Genomic DNA, 17006 nt, shown 5'->3' on the forward strand with positions numbered 1-17006 from the left:
GAGCTTGGGGTGCAATTCAAAAGAGAAACAAATATTGAGGGATTGGTTCTGTGGACAGATGGACAGAGGACTGCCATATGGGGGCTGCAAAGACCAGACTATCCTTGCATCAAAGTGAAATGCAAGTGTTTGCCCACTTGCCCAGGATTCTTCTCTTGGGACACCCCCCACCTTGCCGATCCCCACATGACAACAAGAGGAACATTTTTCCACGCTTTTATTTAGCAAAAGAAAAATTAATTATAAAATGAACCGATAAAAAGCCCATGCAGCTGCAGGGACATTTCCCCCACCCCAGCTCCTTCACCCCAGTGGGGGATTTAAAAGTGTAGTTTTCTTTTATTTTTGGGGAGGGGTGGGGGACCGATTCCCTCCAGGCTGCAGTGCAAATATTTACACAGACTCGAAGGATGCGGATGGGGCAGGGAGGAATGGAGGACTTTTTACACTGAAATCTCTACACCCAGGGAATGGAATCATTTACAGCCAATAATCTTAACGAGATGCAATAATAAATTAATGAGTAAGGCACTGCACCCGGAGAGGGCACAACAGGTGGGGTGGGGGTGAGAGGATGGGGGGGTTGTCAGGTAAGGATTAAAAATATCTGATTGCCATGGTTACCAAAAAAAAAACAGAACAAGGGCAAATTCCACCAGCTACCAACAAGGAGTGGGGGGCTAGGGAATGGTCTGGATGATTAAGGGGAGGGTCCACAAACATTTGGGGTGAGGGGTCTCCATTTAGCTGCCAGCTTGAGGGGGGCATTATCTGGCTGCACCCCAACCTTATTGTTCACTCTGAGTTGCTCCTCCCAATTCAGATGCTGAGGAAAGGGTGCTGGTTATTGCTTCCGGGCTGAAGGTAGGGAGGGGGGGGCACCACAGCCTCTTTCTGAAACCCCAGGATTTCAGCCTTACAGGGCAAGAGGTCACACGTCTCTTGTTGACAGGGAGGTTAAAAATGTCAAGTCTGTCACCCTTGGGGGGCCACAAGTCAAGGCTGGAGGTAGAGTCCTTTTTTCTGATACGTCTATCCTGGATGCGTGCCCCCCCCTGCCCACTCTCCCTCCCCCCCCCCATCACTCTCAGCTATTTCCAGAAACGAGAGTGATGACTTGTTCAAGCTTCAGCCTCAATTTGTGTTTTCGGCAGGCGGCATCACGTTCCAGCGCGGTCAGGATCTGATGGGTAGACAGGCCATGGGTTGGGAAAACACGAGGGTCCGGAATAAAGGGAAGGAAAGAGAAAGGTGGAAAAAAAAAGGTCAGGAGGGACTAAGCCCCAAACTTCCAGGAGCAAAACGGGAATAAGAGATGGGCCCTAGGATGGAGAAGTACCTGGTAAAACTGGGAAAGGGACAGGAGACAAAGAGAAAGGCTTATGGGGTCTGTCCTGTCACCTGGAATCAGGCAATAGTTTTAAATCAGAGCTTGCCGACGGGGTTCCCGTGGGAAGGGCTACGGCTAGAGCATCTGGCTTGCATGCAGAAGGTCTGAGATTCGGCCCTTGGCAACTCTAGGTAGGGCTGGTAAATATCCACCAAAACATTGCAATGCACCACAGTTTTTGCTCTTCCTGCTCAGTTCCTGTGAGCATGTGCTCAGTCTCTCACCTTGGAATGTGTCCCCTTTAACATGGACACATTTTGTGGGATGCCAGGATTGAACACCCACCCATCCACTCCAAACAGAGGAGAGGGGTGAAGAGCTTGTCTCTAGGAGTGAGTGCAGTGGTGACCAACTTTTCCCCACTGATGGGAAGGCATGCCCAGGCGATTTTGTGGCTGTTTCTTTTTCCTATGCAGCTGCCATGTTTTGTTGTGCCTCCACCAACAGCAGCTCAGAATTCCATATGTGCTCAGTGGCTCAAAAAGGTTGGTGACCCATGTTTTAAAGAGTGTCATAATGCACTTTCAGAGAGACACGGTTCTTTTGCCCTGCCCACTGCCACTTCTGGTTTCGGAAATAAAAAGCAGGAAGAGCGGACAACACTTTCTTATTGAAGGTGAGAGTGCAAGGAGTGTGCATACAGACACACAAGCAGCAGTTCCTCTCAAAACGCCTTCAGTTCTTGGTGGCGGCAGCAGGGGATCCCTGTTTTCTCCAGCAGGCTAGGTAAGGGACAGATTTATGGCGTGAAAGCTCCAAATGGGGGAAATGTGTAGGTGAGAGGGATAAACATGGAGCAGAGGTCTCCATTTGTCATTCTACCTTCTCTGGAGTCCTAAGCCAGGTGTGGGAAACCCGTGGACTTTCCAGATGTTGTTGGATTCCAACTCGTCTTCTGGAACCACTGGCCATGCCTACTGGGTCTGATGGGAGCTGGAGTCCACCTACATCTGGAGGGTGTCCAGGTTCCCTATCCCTCTCATACACTACCCCTGGCTATTGAGATGTAGGGTGTTCTTAGGAGAGTGTCAAGGGCTAAACAGAAGGGTACAGGATAACCAATGAGGCAGTAGGCGGTGGTGCCTTAACTTATTATGGTACCTTAAATTCCTCCCCATGAGCAATTTAATTACAGAGGATCTGCAGTAGGGTCCAAATTAGGCTCTATCCTCATCAGATTTATAGCATAGCTGAATAACAGGTTGAAAACAATGTGAGAAAATTGTGGTGAGAGAGGGGGGAAAAACAAATAGGAAGGAAAGAGTTGGGCTGGAGCCTCACCTCATCACGGTACCTCCCCACGTAGCTGTAGAGCTCCCCCAGTGCACCCAGCGTGTTAAATTCGCCTGCGTGCTGCCGTGATTGCTCCACTAGATAGGCATCCATGTCTTGGTCACTGATGGAAGCCATCTTGGTGATATCCCGATAGTACCTGGTAAACATATGCATAGCTTTGGGATTCCTTGGAGAGAAGATTGATCAACACTCCCACGTCCGCAGAGGGTTTCCACACAAACCAAAGTGAATAAATGTGCATGTTTATTGCATTGCAGTCCCTTCTATGAATGGAAGCTATAAATGAAGGCTCCAGATTTTGCCATGTTGAATACAGAGCCATATGGCTCCTCCAGATGACCTAATTAATTAATTAGTTTTATATCCCACTTTTCCTTCTATAGGAGCCAAGGGGGATATTTAACTGAGCATTCATCCTGATTTGCTTGCACAAAGCTTACATGGTGATTAGGCTACAACTGGTGATTATTGAGAATTTGTTCTTTCTTGAATATTTGTGTTTCCCTGCCACTTTCCAAATGGCAAAAATGTTTGGGTTTTTTGTTAGAATTGTATTTGTTGCACCAGGATGACAGAGCCCTTTGATCCACTTTGTGCAAACTTAAAAGTTTTGGTACGTATTTGAACCTCTTAGGCCAAATACTGACAGCGTGGAGGCATAGACAACTACATAACCCCTGTTTTATCATGGCTTTTATGGTGCAACAGATAACCTTCAAAACGTGAGCTGTGTTCACTTCAACACTGAAGGAACCCATGTGTGGAGGTCAAACTCTGGCTTGGGAGAAGCTCTGCAGCAAAGCCTATGTGCTTTTCACACAGAAGGGCACAGGTTTAATTCCAGGTACCTCCAGCTAAAAGGATTTGCTAGCAGGTGATTAGAAACACATCCTGCTGAAATGATTAACAGGTGGGTATGATTTGGGGAAAATGTGCTTGTGGGCCAAGACTATCCCTCAGTCTAGAGCAGGGGTCAGCAACCTTTTTTAGCTGTTGGCCGGTCCACCGTCCCTCAGACCATGTGGTTGGCCAGACTATATTTTGAAAAATACATGAATGAATTCCTATGCCCCACAAATAACCCAGAGATGGATTTTAAATAAAAGCACACATTCTATTCATGTAAAAACATGCTGATTCCCGGACTGTCTGTGGGCCAGATTTAGAAGGCGATTGGGCCGCATCTGGCCTCTGGGCCTTAGGTTGCCTACCCCTGGCCTAGAGGTTTATGAGCAGGTCCTTGCTTCCTCCAGGAGCACCCTCCATTGCCTAGTCAAGATGAATCAGCTAGAGCTTTAAGGAGACTGGCAATAGATTAGGGAGGTCAGTTTAGAGACAGAAGTGGCAGACTCACCATGCTAGCTTCATTGCAGACCACTGTTGTTTACCGAGGGAGGCAGTGTGGAAATCAGTCTGGTGCAAACACACTGGCAGGAGGGCTGATTTGATTCTGCCAGTGCTTTTGCGCCACACTGCCCTCCCCCACCCCACCTCTCTCCCTCACTGGTGAGCAACAGCAACCCACCTTCAGGATGCCAGCACAGCAGCTCTGCCCCATCCAGCGTGCCGCTTGTGTGTGTGGAACAGCAGCAGCGGTGACTCCTCCTTTCCAAAGATGCTAAGGGAGGCCAAGGTAACAGAGCCCCCCCCCCCCCCTCAAAGACTCCTGCCCTTCCTGACTGTCCTGAACTCGTGGAAAGCCACAGCATTCCTTTTCCAACCTGTTTGAGGATGGCCCTCATCCAAACACCCCCTCATTCAAGGAACCAAGTTTCAGGCAGGATCTTGTTCTCCTTGTACAGTAAAGACCTACCAACATTATAATGCCATGGGATGATGTGCTGAGGTCAATCCCACCTCTGCAGTTGTACAGGCAACACAACCCGACGTGACCCCTCTCTGTAGCTCACCTTTCCACCCAGCCTTTGTAGACAGGGATGTCCTTGGCATAGAGAAGCTTTGTTGAAGGGGAATCCTTGCCCAGGCGGTGCTCAGAGGTGGAGCACGAGTCCATGAAGGTCTGGGCCACCACAGAGAGGCAAGCATCTGTAATGCTGCTTTTGTGGATATCAAAAACAAATTGTGGGTTCTTGATGACGTTCACCCAAAACCTCAAGGGCAGGCTGCAGTGGAAGAAAGGAAGAATGATGAAGCTTCAAAAGACCCCCTGTCACACATGAGAGGCAAAGGGTTAGATAGGGATAGGGCAGTGGTGGTGAGGAAATTACAGAGGTTGAAGCTCAATACTCATGTTTTGTTGAGGGTTTTTCATTTGTTTGTTTTGATACGCTGGGAAAACGCAGAGATCAAAGCCAATGGGTTGTATCCTGAGTAGTGCTACGTGAAAGCTCATGTCAGCGCAAGGATTTCTGCTTGCACAAAAGAACATTCACCACTAGATCCAAATTGGTCTAGGGGTTTCTTCAAACCTCTGGAGCAGATTTGGGAGAGTATAGGGTGCAGGGGCGCTCCTCTGTTATTCCTGTGCAAATGGAGCGAGTGAACTGGATACTGCCCCTTTAAAGGACTCCTACAGCCCATTTCCTGTAGACAGCACTTCCTTGTTTGCCAGACTGTGCTCCACAAAGGTAACATCCCATAGCTGAGTGTCATCATGGCCTTCCTCCATCCCGGTCAAGGGTGCTCCCCAGCCAAAGGAATGCACATGCCAAAGAGTTAACTCTTTGTTGTCAAAGGTAACAGAGTCATTTCTACAGCTCTGTAGAATAAATACACACACCAGTTTAGCATCTAGGGTCCGTGCTCTAGGGAGCAGTTGCAGCAATGGGGGAACATTCCCCCTCCACCCGTTTATGTACCTTCCCCTGACGTCTGCATGGAAACTTCCTCTGCTGCTTAAATTATCTTCTGGTTCTAGGAGATGGTGGTGCAGAAGAGGATGGGAAAGCACCTGGCCCTTCACTTGCCTGGCCTGCCTCTTCCTCCAGCTCTGAAGCTTCCCCTACCTCCTATTCCTGCCTCCTGGCTGGTACAGGTCTCCACAAACCACTGACCCCACCCTCTCCTGAGCCCCACTCCAGCCCCCATTCCCTTGGTGCACACTCATCAGTGTCCTGCCAGTCCCTGACAATCCCTGAAGTAGAGGAATGGAGGATTAGCAAAGTCCATGGGAGGTGGGGGAGAGTTGGCTGGCATCAAACACTTAGGGGTCATGAGCACTGGATTTCTTGGGGCAAAAATGTCTTCCTAAAGAAGATTTGTTCAATCAAGGAAGGGTAGGACAGAGCCTGGAAAAATGAATGGCTGAAGGCTGGCCAAGAGGAATACACAAAGCCAATCTGGTAGTGCAGCCAATCTGGCTGTGCAAAGATTCCTTAGGGCTAAAAAATCTTTCCCCATCTGCTTAAATATGATATGCCAGCTGTCAATTATCCACAGCCAGGATAGTCACACTGGCCGCTAGAGCCCTACCATTACCGACAAGTGGGAAACACTGGCCAGCGAGGGCTCCAACTGGAGAATAGCCTCTGCCAAAGGTGTCATGGACTTTGAAGAAGCACGAACTCAGGAAGGAAAAGAAAAATGAGCTAAGAGGAAGGCACATTTGGCGAATCCTCAACATGATCCAACGCCTGCTCAGAAACCTATGTCCCCACTGTGGAAGGACGTGCAGATCCAGAATGGGCCTCCACAGTCACTTAGGGACTCACTGTTAAGACCACATTCATGGAAGACAATCTTACTCGGCTACAAGTGATCACCAAAGAAGAAGAATTATTACTTTAGGGTACTGGCTGGTGGCCAAAGGACCAAAGGTCTCACCAGTTGCTTTTCCAGGTATGTCGCACGTCGGGGTCCCCAATCTGCCTTCGCTCTGCCTGCTCGTCCAGGAAGTCAAACATGTATTTGATGGGCAGGGGGAGTGCGCTGGCCCGGTGTGCTGTGCTGAACACAGTCTCAAACAGGTCGTCTACAAACTTCTGCAATGTGCCCTGAAGAAGCAGAAGAGAACAATTTCTGGGATGGATGGATGGAGAGAACAACTGCCAACATTTGGAGATCATGCGGAGCACTCCCACGGAAAATAGCACCACCCTTCCATCTTGCAATTGTATACATAATATTCACAAGCACATCTAATCCCTTTTGTTTCCCTAACTATTCTGCTCCAGACACTGTCCCTGATTTTCTTGAACTCTCCTAGTACAGTAGCCTTCCAAATCATCTCTGCCATAGTATTCTTGATTTGGGACACAGTCTCAAATAAGGGCACATCTACACTTCCTTGTAGGCCAGTTTTACACGAGTTTAAATGGTTGCCACTTCTCCTGAGGGGACCATTCAATTGGAAGCTTGACACCAATCTCATTTGCAGAATGGATAAGCCTTAAGAGATACAGGCGACGACCATTTTGCGCCAGGGTTCTGTTCCCAGCTCCCATGTGCCGAGCCCCATCCGCCCTGCCCCATTCTGCCCCCCCCAATCCACCCCCGTTCTTCCCTCTTCTGGGTCCAAAAGGACCCACACCTCATCAATCGCGCGCCCTGTAGATGCAGTGCTGGATTTGCATATAAGCTAAACAAGCTGTAGCTGAGGGCCCCACTCTCTTGGGCCCCCCCAAAAAAAAATTAGAAGAAAAAAAACCTACATACAGCAACAGTGGCAAATGGCTTTAGATACCTGTTAGGTCCATAAATTACCATATAGAATATATTCAACACAAAAACAACAACAATTTGTTGTTGTGAGTCAAGGACCTGCCACCCGCTTAGGGATAAATAAGACACAAAGACACATGTATTTTAGGTTAATGGGGTAAACAAGGCCACAACTTTATTGGTTACAGCATGTGAGTGGTATTGGCTTAGGCATTGGATCAAACAATCTATACATGACTCCACCCCGCTCAGCGGGGAGTCATTCAAGGGTTAACAACCAGTGGGAGGAGCTTGTTGATGCAAATACAACTGGAAGCTTCCCCTTTCCCCGGGGTAGTGCCATGGCCCCAGCCACCAGTACGGCATCGGACAGGATTCATGACGGCCGGATCCCTTTAATGGAATACCCAAAAGGTGAGGGGTAGGTGATGGCCACAACCTGCCCTCCAACACACCACACATATTCCAATGCCTAACTGCCAATACCCGAAAAGTTGTGACCATTTGCTATGAGGTAGGTGAAAAACCAAGAGGCTGGAGCCAATTAGCCAAATGGATAAAAATTCCTACCAGGCTTCTTGGCCAACCAAGGCAACCAACCAAGGTCCATAGCCATGTCAAAAGCGTAGAGATGACCTAAAGGGAGGGTGGGCGGGTGATCCGTCAAATTCTGGAAGCAAAGTGAGGGTGCAGCACTGCCGCGGCTGCTTAAGTGTGGCTAGACCCTGCCCCCAAGCCAGGCCAGTTGGCTAGCTGAAGGGGCGCGGGAGCTGGAAAGTGGATGCAGGGGGCTGAAACGCCCCACTGTCAACATGGGAACTGGGTCCCACTCACAAGCCCTCCCCTCGGGTAGGAGGAGAGGCCTTGACAGCTGGACATATAAAGGCCCCCATTACCTTCAGTAGCTTAGGGCCTCATCAAACCTAAATCTGGCCCTGTGTAGATGCGCCTAAAATGGTAGCTGCCTGTATTTGAAAGACTGTGCAAGGCAACGATTATTATAATGGGAGCAGATGATGTATTGCTGAGAGGCAGTCATTGCTAGGGGGGAATTATTATTTGCCTCTTTATGTTCTTCATTCTGAGTAATATTTTTTTGTTGTAATCTAACAAAATCAATGAAAATAGTTTTTAAAATAAGAATTATGCAAGCAGACCTGCAGAGCTGAAGGGACGCACCCTCCGCCTTCTAACACAAGCCAGGGGGACAAGGGTCACTTGGAGGTTGCATCTTCTGGCTCCCAGGAAAAACATCATGACGAAGGGGAGACAACTTGGCCCCATCCATTTGCCAGTGAAGAAGCAGCTGCTCCAGTGCTTTTCTCTTCCCTCCTCATTCCTTTTCCTTTTGTACCTATTCAATTGTGAGCTTGCAGCCAGCGACTCTCTTATCTTTTAACATAGGTACAACTTATGGAAATCTTAGGCACTGTGTTTGTTTTTATTATAAATAAAAGGGTACTGATCGCCATTTTAAAAAGGAAACTGTACACAATAGTAATATTACTACCACTTAGAAATTTTGATAATTAAGTGGTCTATAAATCATGTTCATTAAATTACAACTGGCACTTGTATTTGTACTTTATCTCAATAACCCCTGTAATAACTCTGTAAAGTTGTAACAACATATCCCCATTTTGCAGATGTGAGGACAGTGACTTACCTTACACCATTAAATAAATTCATGGTGGAGACAAGATTTGAACTGAGGATCTCCTGGTTTAGTGTTTCTTATTACCATAAAAAGATCAACACCCCACTCCCTTTTCAAAGGAAACCAGAGCAATGAAATTAAATCACAACAATTAAAACCGTGTCAGCCCACTCTTAGCCACTACACCAGAGCAGCACCACAAAATGCTACTAAATGTATTAAAGTCAAATACTGGATTAAAGTAACGTGATTAGAATAGAATGAGCAGAATGGTAGAATACAAACAAAAATCACATGTGTATGCACATCACATGACACAAACAATCTCACACAACTCAGACCCCAAATGACACGTTCTCTGCATTCCTTCCTCACTGTCAGGTAATGCTTTGGTGACAGTGGCATCACATGCCATGTCCATAAAGTATCTGCACTGTGCTTAGATGTCAGCTGGCAGACACTGGAAGCTGCAGTGAGTTCGCCACAAGGCCCAGGCCAGAGGCACCAATGATCACACCCCTGCAATCCAGACAGGCTGTGGTTCAAAGCATGCCCTGCCCCAGGAGACGAGTTCAGGCCACCTCTGTGAAGGGTTGACCGCTGCCGGAACACAGGAAGCTGCCTTGTGCAGAGTCAAACTATGGATCCATCTAGTTCAGTATTGTTTACACTAACTGGCAGCAGCTCTCCAGGGTTTCAGGCAGGGGTCTCCCAGTCAGACATGAAGATGCCAGTGGGGACTGGACCTGGGACCTTTCGTATGCAAAGCAGAGGCGGTGCCACTAAGCTACAGTCCCTTTCCAAACTAAACAAGGCCAGAGGACTGTGGGGAAATGTCTCCCCCAAGACAGTGTGGGATCTACATAATTTGCCCTAGGAGGCAAAGGCTGCACTGCTGCCTTCTGCTCCCTTCTGCAGGCTGCTGTAGAAAGGTCTGCCCTCCTTGTCTGCCCCAGGAAGAGGAAAGCAAGGAGCAACCAGGGAGGGACAAAGGGAGAAACTCTCCTTGTGTCATCCCACTGTCGCTGGGCTCCTCACCTTTCTCTTCCTGGGGTGAGCAAGGAGGTGCCCCTTTTGCAGCCAGCCAGCTGCCCCTCAAGCACACATTCCATGGCTCCTTGCATTCCTGGCTATGCTTTACTTATTGGAAGAGGTGGTTGGTTGGAATGCAAGGACTTGCCATGCAAGTGCCCGGATGGCTGTTTTGGATGCTGTTTTGTGAGCCCCCTGTACCTGCTGCCTGGAGCACGTGCCCCCTCTCGCCTCACTCTTAACCTGGGCCCGCTCCAATAGGGCTTTGTTGAAGACTAGAACTACAGAGATCTGTAGGTTATATAATGAAAGGTTGGAAGAAGAAGCTCAATGCATTTCATCTACCAAAGAGAAAATACCAATTAATGAATGTTAGAAGGATGCTGGAATGAAGTTATATGGTTTTAGCAGAAATGTTATAAAGAATTAAGTAAAAACTGATTATTAATGGGCCAAAGCGGAAAATTAAAAGTTAGATTGTGTTAAGATAAATTATAGAACAAAAAATTGAGAAAGATGGAAAGGATTTGCTGAAATAGTTAATTGAACTAGAATACAAAAAAGGGAGGTGTGAGGAGGTTGATGAAACAAGGAAATGAAAGGTAAAGATATGGAAATATTGGATGTGTTTTTAAATGTTTTTGTTTTCTTGCTGTTTTGATGTATTTTTTTTCTTTGTTTTTCTTTTTATTTGTGATGTATTGTTTGTTAAATTTTTTACTGGTTTTTTTTGTTTTTTCCTTTTTTCTTTTCTGTAACTATTAAACTTCTAATAAATATTATTTTTTTTTTAAAAAAGAGAAAATACCAACAAGGCAGAGGAAAATAGAGTGATAATTCTTCAATTGTTACAAAGGATATCAGGGAGAACTGCAATGAGGTTCTTTTAAAACAAAAACAGGAACAGGAAGTCACTTTTAGGTTAAGCACAAAAAAAATATCTTTTCCCTGGCAGTTTTCAAGGAAAAATGTCTGCCGCGGATTGATTTACAGATTGGTACAGAATCTTCTGCCTACCTGGTTTGGGCCAATCCCCCATTTCAGTGATTCAGTTCCTTTCATGACGTACCTTGGTGGCAAGGAGCCTTGTGAGGTAGATCTCAGACACCATCTTGCTCCCTCGTTCCCCTTCCTTAGGGTCTCCAAGATGCTCGTGGTTCTTGACTAAATGCCAGAGACGGGTACCTGAATCTTGATCCGGAGTGAGGATGGGGGCTCGTGAGCGCAAGCTCTCTGGACTGCTAGAGGTGCGAAGCAAACTCTCTGTGGAAGATTGGGGGGGGGGGGGGACGAGCAATAACCTCTTATGAGCTTTGCACATGTCAGCCCTCAAGACCAACCCTCAAGAGCCTGGGTTCCATGCACCTCCTTTCAACCTTTGCTCTACACCAGAAGCTCACCTGAAGGACAGGTTTGTATTTATTCAGCCTTGAAGAGTGCCTGCACCCAAGCAGGCACTGGTAATACCAAAACCACCAGGCTCCATAGGCCAAGTGAACCACTCCCCGTTCCCCTCCAACCACAAAGCCACAGAGTGGGAGTGGCAGTAAAATTACATGCATTCCAGGCTTGGAATAGCAAACATAATTACAGCCAGGCCAGGGTGGTGCTGGAAGAAAGCTTAGGGATAAGAAGTTTGGACGTGGCAATAGCCCTCCTTGGAAGGCCACCTGGCTTAGGTGATAATAGGGCAAGCCACAAAAGGCCAGAGGCTTGCTGTGTCACACAGTAAGAAAGGACACTTCACTTGTGAAGGACAAATCTTCTTACGCTCCAGTTCACATTGTATACAGCAGGGAACCAGGTCACATAGATGGACAACAGAAAAATGCTGCCCGCACAAGGTTGCATTCTCGACTCAGGAGGGCTCAGGTGAAACACTGACAGATGGCATTGCAAAAGAGCCAACAGGTCAGGAAAGAGCTGTGACCAGCTCTATGGACTCTGAGAACAAGGCCAAGGACACAGCACCCCTGTGTGCATTAATTCCAGCTTCGTGGACCTGTGCATGTGCTGTGATTCAGCAGGAATGAAGAGGAAGCACAAAACAGGCAACACGATGTGCAGAATTCAGCATCAGCTTTGAATAATAATTATATTGAGCAAGTGCGGCTGAATAAGAGTTCCAGTGGTTGAGGGCAGTGACTAAATCCATGGCTAACAATGAGAAATTATGAAAAATGGAAGAAGTATGTAAATTTGCATAAATTAGTGTAGATAGACTGAATAATCCAAAATATGGATTGTCTGAGCACAGAATTAATTTGGGGGTGGGGTGGGGCGGGACAGGAGGTTGAAGATTCTTGTGTAGAGTGTACAGAAGGATGGAAGATGCATTTTCATCCTCTCAAACTTTAGTGGCAATGGGGGGGGGGGAGCTGAATTCGACTCCACCACCACCCAAAAAACACAGCATAACTTTGTACAACATTGTGTTACCTTGTCAAAGAGAGAAAGGCAGAGCAGCCAAGCATTAGAGGGAATGGGGAGTGTTGAGCAGGATGTGTCATTCCTTACCATAGCGGCTCAGCGAGTGGGTGAAAGTGAAAGAGCTGGCTATATTGTAGCCCGATGCCTGCCTAGGAACCAGCGCCACTGCAGAGCCATCTGCTACCTGCACATTGAATGGCAGGGGTGGCGGGGGTGGGACAGGTAAAGGTGGGGTTAAAAGGGGGGGGGGGGAGAGAACAAAAATTGACATAATAATAGTAATAATAATAATAATAATAATAACACATTTACAATTTTCAGTGCATTTTGCCTGCATTATCTTAGTAACAGCCTTGTAAAGTAGGCCAATATTATTATTATATGGGAGTGTGTGCAAGCATATGTGTTTGTGAACCTGAGAGAACAGTGGCTTGGCTTAAGTGGCCAACCTAGTGAATTCATGATGGAGACGAGATTTGAACAGGGATCTTCCTGCCTTAAGCCATTATGCTACAAATCAGCTTCTTTCCACCTCAGCACACAAGGAGAGCTAGGATAATCCTCCAGAATACAGTTTGTCACTAAAGCTTCCAAACAGTCTGGAGTATGACTTCTTGAGTTGTATTCTTGGAGTAATCCAGCGTTCTTTGTTTGGTCAAGACACTCACATGCACGGCCCCCTCTTCCACCCCCCTCGCAACCTGCTCTATTCCACTCCTCAAATCTTCTATGGCGTGCAAAGCATTATTTATTTCCTGATTCATGCCGGAAATATTCCTAAGGAATATAGAACAGCCTTCACACCTTGTACTGCTCGGAAGCTGCTTGCTCCCAATCACTACCATGTTTTCCCATTTTCCCCAGGCTATGGTAAACATATTAGGAACCCAGGGTGGTTCATCTGGCCCTGAGCTGGGTGGAAGGAAAACCAGTTACCTGATAATGCCCAAGTGTATTGAGCCGCTTCCAGTCTCCTTCAATCTTGCTTGTGGCATCCTCATCCTGTAGAATGGTTCGCCCCCCACTGCCTTGACACCATTCTGGGGTGAAAAAGAAGGTCAATGAGGAGAGAGCTGGCTTGGTATTATCTCTTCCAGGCTTCCCTCCCCCAATTTTGTTACAACTTAACCCAGGGATGGGGAGCCTGTGGCCCTCCAGATGTTGTTGTTACTGAAATTCCCATCAGCCCCAGTCAGCATGGCCTGCGGTGAGGGATAACGGGACCTACAGTCGAAGAGCATCTCCTGGAACCAAGGCTCTCCACCCCTAGCCTAAGCCCAGTGGCTAATAACCAAGGTGTCCATCCATGCTCCCAGCCCCACCTGCTTTCTCCCACGTTCCTGCCTTCATACCCAGCTCCATGTCTTCGGCACGTGGGCGTTGGGAATAGGGCACCCCACGGTACACAGCGTCCAGCAGCTTCTCCTTCACTTGCGTCACTGAGTCACAGTTTAATACCTTGACAGGCACAGCAGGGCCCCCAGGGGGCTCAGGGGGGGTACACAACAGAGTCTGGAAGCGGAGAGAAAAACCTGCTAACGTTGCAATCGTCACAGTTTCAAGGCTCATGCATCCCTAGTTACATGAACCCAGGGTCATACCTAGGCAGTTTTTCAGCCCTGGTCATTCCTCACATCCCCAACTACCATTTGTGAGCAACTGCAGTTCCAGCATTGCTGTATTTGGGGTCAGTCTGATGTATGAACTTGGAGACATTTTGAAAACCTTTTTATTGCCAAACCAACATGAAGGTACAAGAGCAGGTTGCCTAATCTACGCCAGGATGGAAACAGAGGAAGGCCCATTCTTTTTGCGGTCAGCCAAAAGTAAAAAACAAACAAGCCAAACTCTTATTCCTACATAGAACTGTAAAGTTGGAATGGACCCCTGTTTTGCCCCCACCCCCAGCTGCCTGTAAGCAGAACCTAGTGCCTCACCTTAGCCAAAGTCCAGCATGCACCACAAGGCAGACAGCAGTCTTTGGCATAGCTGGGCTAATCTCACCCTTCCCTGTTCCTCTCCCCAGTTCTATGGAACTTTCTGGAACTTCCATTCCATTCCCTTCTTCCTTTAAGGCAGCCCCATTTGAGGCTTAAGTAGGTCAGCCCCATAAAGTTATGTTTCCTGCCATTAAAATGTTAGGTAAAGGGAACCCCTGACCATTAGGTCCAGTCGTGGCCGACTCTGGGGTTGCGGCACTCATCTCGGCTTTATTGGCTGAGGGAGCCGGCGTACAGCTTCTGGGTCATGTGGCCAGCATGACTAAGCCGCTTCTGGCGAACCAGAGCAGCACACGGAAACGCCACTTACCTTCCTGCTGGAGCGGTACCTATTTATCTACTTGCACTCTGACGTGCTTTCGAACTTCTAGGTTGGCAGGAGCAGGGACTGAGCAAAGGGAGCTCACCCCATCATGGGGATCTGAACCGCCGACCTTCTGATCGGCAAGCCCTAGGCTCTGTGGTTTAACCCACAGCGCCACCCCGCGTCCCTATTAGAATGTTAGGTTGCTGCTTATCTCTTCAAATTTGGTGGCCTGGAGTCCTCTAAACCACCAAGACTGCAAGCCAGACTGGCCTATGCAGCAACAACCCCCCGCCCACAGAGCAAACTAAACTGTTCTCTCCCCAGACTACGAAGAGGCGTAGCACAGCCACCAGCATCCTCACCAAGGTCTTGTAATCTATTTGCTGGCGAATGAGCTTGTCCTCGCTCAGCGAGTAGCGAGCCTCGCCTGTGATGGAGTCTATTGGTCCTTTCTCCATCTGCTGCTTGATGGCACAGAATAGCATAAATAGCGGCTCCCCAGCACATTCCTGGGGTGGGGAAGAAGAGAGAGGTTCATAGGCAAGGAACATAGGAAGATCCCGTATCCCAGGTCAGATTATTATCCATCTACTTTGGCATCAGGGCCTCTGGCAGAGAAAGGTGCTCTCCATCACCCAGAAGGCATGGAGCCCAGCAGTAGGCTGTTGTTGTTGTTAGCCGCCCGGAGCCCAGCTTCGACTGGGGAGGGCGGGATATAAATAAGAGGCCAGTGAGAGGCAGAGCCAACACATTTGAGTTCCTCCTCACTCCCATTCCTCCTCCCTGCTGAATAAGGAGGTGGCAGGCGGCAGGCAGGGCCACACATTCCTCGACCGGTTGTAAGTAAGGAGGGCAGGCAGCAGGGCCAACCAAGGTGGTAGGGATGCGAATTGCTTGGCCTAGTGGACTAGCCACTGCTGCCATCCCCTGCTACCTGGTCATTTTTCAAACTACAGATCCTAGAGATTGGACATGGAAGCTGATGCATGCAAAACATTTCCTTCCCTAACCACATAACTCTCATTCCCAACTCCCTATCCCCAGGACAAAGACCATGGGTAGAAAATTCTGGATCTTTCGCCTCTAGTTTCCCTCAGCCCCCTTTAGATTCCTGCTCTCTGCCAGAATAAGGGCCAGGACCCAGATGTCAGAGGCCCCGTTCCATCTCTCTCACTTCTCTCTCTCCCCCTGCCCGCCCCCCCTCTCTTTCGCTTGCATGCACTCACCTTGAGGAACCTGTGCAACAGGAAAGTAAACCAATTTGTCAACATCTTCTCAGCTACGGACTCCGTCCTGGGAAAACAGAAAAAGAGAGAGCACAGACAGCTGAGTTCCCCACATGTGGGAGGTGGAGGGAATCCTCAGTGCCCACACACACACACAGCTGTGAAGAGAAATACGCATAAATCTGGGAACCCCTTTGCCATGTCACAGGGACTAGAAACTTGACCTCCCTACTTCCTCTGCCCCAACAATGTTCACTCCAACAAATGGGATGCTGCTGCCCCAGCCCCTGGAATGACAGGGACATTTGGAGGGAAGGAAGAGACACACAGCATCAATTCAGTCCACCAGACTGGAAAGATGGGGAGAAATACAGCAGAGAGCAGCACAGAAGTGTGCATGTTAAGAGGTGGAACACGGCAGGGCTAGCAGGGGCTGAGGACCCATAGCAGCTCTGTGTGGAAGTGCTGCAGAGGGGCCAATGTAGCTGACTGTACCAGCACGATGCTGATACGTGGTTCCCAGCCTTAACGGGGTCTGGCAATCTCTTGTTTAGAAGATGGGGAGGCAATCGAGGGTGTTATGGCACTTGTTTGGCGGCAATGTGAGGGTTAATGGCATTAAGTGGTGGGGAGGAGCAAAGGAGGCCTCTCACCGGCGGAGCAAGAGCTTGGGGTGCGCACGGTTCTGCAGGTTCTTTTCAATGAGGTCTGCCAGCAGCTGCTTCAGCACACCAGTAGCATAGTCCAGCCTGCCCTGCAGAGCCACCATAGTCAGGGAAGCAACAGCCCCCCGGTCCCGCATGGAGAAGCCACGCTGTCCCTCCAGGGTGTGGATGAAGGTCAACAGGAAGGGCCGCGTGTGCAGCAGCTGCCCGAAGAGGCGGAGGCCTTTCTCTGTGCTCGGTGGCGTCTGTGGAGGGCAAGAGAAGCGAGAGAGACACACCCCTTGAGCTAGCCAGGACACCTGGAAAATGCTCATGCACATTAAAAACATTCCCATGGAGGGTCCTGAAACTTTGCACATGTCTTTGAGATGCTGCTGCTCACA

General features: G+C 48.5%; 1 protein-coding gene across 4 annotated transcripts in view; it reads right to left on the reverse strand.

The window, feature by feature from the left end:
- Positions 1 to 202: 202 nt before the first annotated feature.
- PLXNA3 (plexin A3) overlaps positions 203 to 17006 on the reverse strand; it is a 72238-nt gene continuing 55434 nt past the window's right edge. For 3 of the 4 annotated variants that reach the window (XM_083419268.1, XM_083419269.1, XM_083419267.1), the window contains exons 22-32: positions 16612 to 16868; positions 15959 to 16025; positions 15095 to 15241; positions 13748 to 13937; positions 13362 to 13465; positions 12513 to 12609; positions 11065 to 11258; positions 6470 to 6639; positions 4597 to 4809; positions 2672 to 2822; positions 203 to 1183 (exon numbers count right to left, since the gene is read on the reverse strand). In XM_083419268.1, coding sequence (XP_083275394.1) covers positions 1088 to 1183; positions 2672 to 2822; positions 4597 to 4809; positions 6470 to 6639; positions 11065 to 11258; positions 12513 to 12609; positions 13362 to 13465; positions 13748 to 13937; positions 15095 to 15241; positions 15959 to 16025; positions 16612 to 16868 — 1686 coding nt within the window. In that variant the 3' untranslated portion in view covers positions 203 to 1087. The remainder of the gene's footprint in view (positions 1184 to 2671; positions 2823 to 4596; positions 4810 to 6469; positions 6640 to 11064; positions 11259 to 12512; positions 12610 to 13361; positions 13466 to 13747; positions 13938 to 15094; positions 15242 to 15958; positions 16026 to 16611; positions 16869 to 17006) is intronic. The other variant, XM_083419270.1, reaches the window with a different exon arrangement.

Source organism: Podarcis tiliguerta (genome assembly GCF_965153285.1).
Source record: "Podarcis tiliguerta genome assembly, chromosome: 17".
In the NCBI taxonomy this organism is placed as follows: domain Eukaryota; kingdom Metazoa; phylum Chordata; class Lepidosauria; order Squamata; family Lacertidae; genus Podarcis; species Podarcis tiliguerta.